The 4,431-nt window shown below is 40.0% G+C and overlaps 1 protein-coding gene and 1 pseudogene across 2 annotated transcripts in view; both read right to left on the bottom strand.

Moving 5' to 3' along the window:
- Nucleotides 1-271: 271 nt before the first annotated feature.
- LOC108529202 (RNA-binding protein 8A pseudogene) lies at nucleotides 272-1,270 on the bottom strand (annotated as a pseudogene). Its single transcript, XR_001885433.1, has 2 exons — nucleotides 1,148-1,270; nucleotides 272-1,035 (listed from the first exon to the last, which is right to left on the bottom strand). The product of XR_001885433.1 is annotated as an RNA-binding protein 8A pseudogene (transcript).
- Nucleotides 1,271-3,115: 1,845 nt separating this feature from the next.
- Nucleotides 3,116-4,431, bottom strand: part of CGAS (cyclic GMP-AMP synthase) — a 32,660-nt gene continuing 31,344 nt past the window's right edge. Inside the window, exon 5 of the mRNA XM_017871337.1 lies at nucleotides 3,116-3,521. Within this exon, the coding sequence (XP_017726826.1) occupies nucleotides 3,158-3,521 (364 nt within the window). The 3' untranslated portion in view covers nucleotides 3,116-3,157. The remainder of the gene's footprint in view (nucleotides 3,522-4,431) is intronic.

Here is a 4,431-nt window from a genome sequence, read left to right as displayed (position 1 = left end):
ATCCTTCTCCAGTCAAGCCTCAGATGAAGCTACAGCGCTGGCTGACATCTTAATGATAGCCTTGAGAGACTCTGAGCAGAGCCACACCCAGAACTTGGCCCACTGAAAATGTGAGATAATAAATATGTGTTGTTTTAAGCCTCTAAGGTTGTGGTTGTTACATAGGAAACTAATGTAATCCCCCCACCACTATCACCAATACCAGCACTAAGCCTGTTGTCCTATCCTAACCACAGCGTGGGTAATCATAATTTCTTCTTTCTTTTCTTTCTTTTTTTTTTTTTAGAAAACAAAAATGGAACATTTATTAGCAACTCAAATACTATGCATATAGGGTAAGAGATTAAATATAAACACAGAAAGTTCCACCCCAGTCCTATTTGTCCAAGGCTGCATGGTCAAATGGAATCTTGAAGAGAACACCTGGACAACAGAGGACCTGTCAGCGACGTCTCCGGTCTGGACTTCTGCTGCGTCTTCGGCCTCCTCTCCTCTTGCCTTTTGGTGGACCCCGAACAAAACACCAGTCAACGCTGATGGGCTGTCCCATCAAATCCTGGCCATTGAGTCCCTCCATAGCAGCCTGGGCCTCCTTGTATGTTTCATACTCAACTAGAGTATACCCCTTCAGATATCCTGTTCGCCTGTCGAGGTTGAGGTGAATGTTTTTAATTTCCCCATATTCTGCGAATTTGTCGTGTATGTCTTCTTCAGTGGCTTCCTCATGGACTCCAGTGACAAAAAGAATCCAGCCTTCAACAGAGCGTTGTGGTCCAGGTTCATTGCCATCCTGCTCCACGCTGTCATAATCCTCACGCATCCGCGCTCGGGACCCCTCTTCGGAGCCAAAGCCGCGACCCTTCCGTTTCTTCGCTTTTTCTTTCAGTTTGTGAATGCTCTCATCCCCATCCTCATCCATGGCGAAATCTTCGTCCCCAGCCTCGTGAACATCTAGCACGTCCGCTATCTCGCCTTCGATCCAGATCTCGTCTGTGCCGCTCAGACACTAGGTACCTTGGGAAACTCTCTTTTTTTCTTTTCACATTAAAAAATTAAAAAAAAATTTTTTTAAAGTCAGACAACAGTCCGTAACTTCAATAAGATTAATAGTCAATGGTTACATTACGAGGACTTTGTCAATACTTACAGCTGAGCAATATTCTCATATAAGACTTCTTTCACGCATTCATTTTTTTTACGGAGTTAATCATTGCTTAGATTGGCTGGGCACAGTGGCTCACGCCTGTAATCCCAGCACTTTGGGAAGTTGAGATGGGTGGATCACCCGAGGTCAGGAGTTGGAGACCAAGTTGACAACATGGTGAAACTCCGTCTCTACTAAAAATACAAAAAAAAATTAGCCAGGAGTGGTGGTGTGCAACTGTAGTCCCAGCTACTTGGGAGGCTGAGGCACGAGAATTGCTTGAATCCAGAAGTGGGAGATTACAGTGAGTCAAGATCATGCCACTGCACTCCAGCCTGGGCAATAGAGCAAGACTCTGTCTCAAAAAAAAAAAAAAAAAATTGCTTATTTTATTTGCATAGTGTTCTATTTATCATTAATTGTCCCCAAAACTCTTCAAATGTCTAATGTTTCTCTTAGTATGTTCAAACGCAGTAGGTTGTTAAACAAGATGTATAAAGCAAAAACCATAACAAATTCAACTCCAATTTATTCTCAAAGGCTTGAATAAGAAAAAAATATCAACTCCATTAAAATTTTAAAATCTTTACAATAAACAAAACAATACAAAACAAAAAACCTTGTTTACTAAAAGACACCAAAAAAGGTACAGACAACCCACATGCAGAAGTGATTTGTTACACAGACAACAAATGAAAGATAAGTACCCCAAATATATTAAGAACTTCTACAAAACGATGAGAAGAAGAATATTAACCAACAAGAAAATGTGCAAAATATATGAACAGGAAAAATTTAACAAACAGCAGTTGCCTGTAGGCTGAATGCTACCTAAAAATAAAAAAAAAAAGTTACTGAAAGTAAAAATAAATAGATAACAGAAAATAAATTAGGTTTTACATTTAGTCACATATATTAAAATAAAGTATCTTATGTTTTCTTATAAGATTATGTATTTCGGCCTGGCAAAGTGGCTCACACTTGCAATCCCAGCACTTTGGGAGGCCAAGGCAGGTGGATCACGAGGTCAGGAGATCGAGATCATCCTGGCTAACAAGGTGAAACCCAGTCTCTACTAAAAGTACTAAAAAAAATTAGCCAGGTGTGGTGGCAGGCACCAATAGTCCCAGCTACTTGGGAGGCTGAGGCAGGAGAATGGCGTGAACCCAGGAGGCAGAGCTTGCAGTGAGCCGAGATCGTGCCACTGGACTCCAGCCTGGGCAACAGAGTGAGACTCCGTCTCAAAAAAAAAAAAAAAAAAAGATTATGTATTTCCTGGCCAGGCACGGTGGAGAGCTGTTTTTCAGTAAGTACTTGATGAATTTAATTAAGCCAATATGTACTTTATCTTTTTTTATTCCAATCTGAAAATGTCATTTATTTATTTGCCTGCATGATAAAGCAAGCATGGTAATGTTTTTAGATTTCAAATACTCCTTTTGCTTCTTATTCCTTGAGTAATCTTTTTCTAGGATAGTCAATCCTTTATACTGATTAGTTTATTACAACAAACTGAAAACTGAATAATTATTTACATTCATTTTAGTCAATTATTGCTGTGACAAATTTCAAACATTCCAATTATTACAGTCACTCTAATTTTTTATTTTGTTGCTTTTTAAAAAATTGTTTTAATAATTTCTTGGTTTTTTTTCTTATTTATTTATTTATTTTTTGAGAGGGAGTCTTGCTGTGTCACCCAGGATGGACTGCAGTGGTGCCATCTTGACTCACTGCAACCTCCACCTGCTGAGTTCAAGTGATTCTCATGTCTCAGCCTCCCAGGTAGCTGGGATTACAGGCATGCAACAACACCATGCCCAGCTAATTTTTATATTTTTAGTAGAGACAGAGTTTCACCATGTTGGTCAGGCTGGTCTCAAACTCCTGACCTCAAGTGGCCTTGGCCTCCAAAGTGCTGGGATTACAGGTGTAAGCCACAGCGCCTGGCCTCTTTTTAAATTTTTCTTATATTCTCCAGGATTTAGGGTCACTCTAAAATACAATCTCTTTCTAAAATACAATTTCAAAATTCACCAAAACTGGAAACTCATTGTTTCTTTCATATTCAATTTGCTTTGACAGAAATTCTTTACTTTTTTTTTCAATTAAGTCGCTAGAGAATAGATTGAATCTAGGAATAAAATAATTCGGAAGTTTTTCTGTCCTGAGGCACTGAAGAAAGTATGTCACGCAGTTATCAAAGCAGAGGCCCAGGTCTTTGGGGTCCCACTGACTGTCTTCAGGGTTGTGGGTACATATGTGAAAGAAGGCAGTTTTCACATGATAAGAAGAGAATTTCTCCAGATGTTTTTTGTCTTTAAACCTTTCTTTCAGCTGTTCTAAAAGGTATTTCATTAGTTTTAAACAATCTTTCCTGTTGAATAAAAAAGGAAAACAGTTATTTTTACTTATTTACATTCAACAAAGGATTCTAGGCATCTCATAGCAAAAACATAAACAACAAAGATATATAATAACATAAATATAGGCCGGGCGTGGTGACACACGCCAGTAATCGTAGCACTTTGGGAGGCTGAGGCAGGGGGATCACCTAAGGTCAGGAATATGAGACCAGCCTGACTAATATGGTGAAACCCCTTCTCTACTAAAAATACAAAATTAGCTGGGCTTGGTGGTGCACGCCTGTAAAGTAATCCCAGCCACCCTGGAGGCTGAGGCATGAGAATCGCTTGAAGCCAGGACGGGGAGGTTGCAGTGAGCCAAGATCGCATCATTGCACTCCAGCCTGGGCAACAAGAGCGAAACTCTGTTTCAAAAAAAAAACAAAAACAAAAACAAAGGCCGGGTGCAGTGGCTCACGCCTGTCATTCCAGTACTTCGGAAGGCTGAGGCGGGCGGATCACAAGGTCAGGAGATTGAGACCATCCTGGCTAACACGGTGAAACCCCGTCTCTACTAAAAAATACAAAAATTAGCCGGGCATGGTGGCGGGTGCCTGTGGTCCCAGATACTCGGGAGGCTGAGGCAGGAGAATTGCTTGAACCCAGGAGGCAGAGGTTGCAGTGAGCCGAGATCGTGCCACTGCACTCCAGCCTGGGCAACAAATAAGACTCCATCTCAAAAAAAAGTAATAAAATAAAATAAATAACATAAATATAATAACAGTCACACTAAAATCTGATTATGTTTTCAAATATATGGTTTGAATTTCAAAAACACATTTTTTCCCTCCCTTACCCATTCTTAGCTTATATATATATATATATATATTTTTTTTTTTTTTTTTTTTTTGGAGGGGTCTTCCTCTTTCGCCCCCGGCGGGG

Source organism: Rhinopithecus bieti, unplaced genomic scaffold, assembly GCF_001698545.2.
Source record: "Rhinopithecus bieti isolate Rb0 unplaced genomic scaffold, ASM169854v2 scaffold_4709, whole genome shotgun sequence".
Taxonomy (NCBI): domain Eukaryota; kingdom Metazoa; phylum Chordata; class Mammalia; order Primates; family Cercopithecidae; genus Rhinopithecus; species Rhinopithecus bieti.
This window is presented reverse-complemented; position numbering and strand designations above follow the sequence as displayed.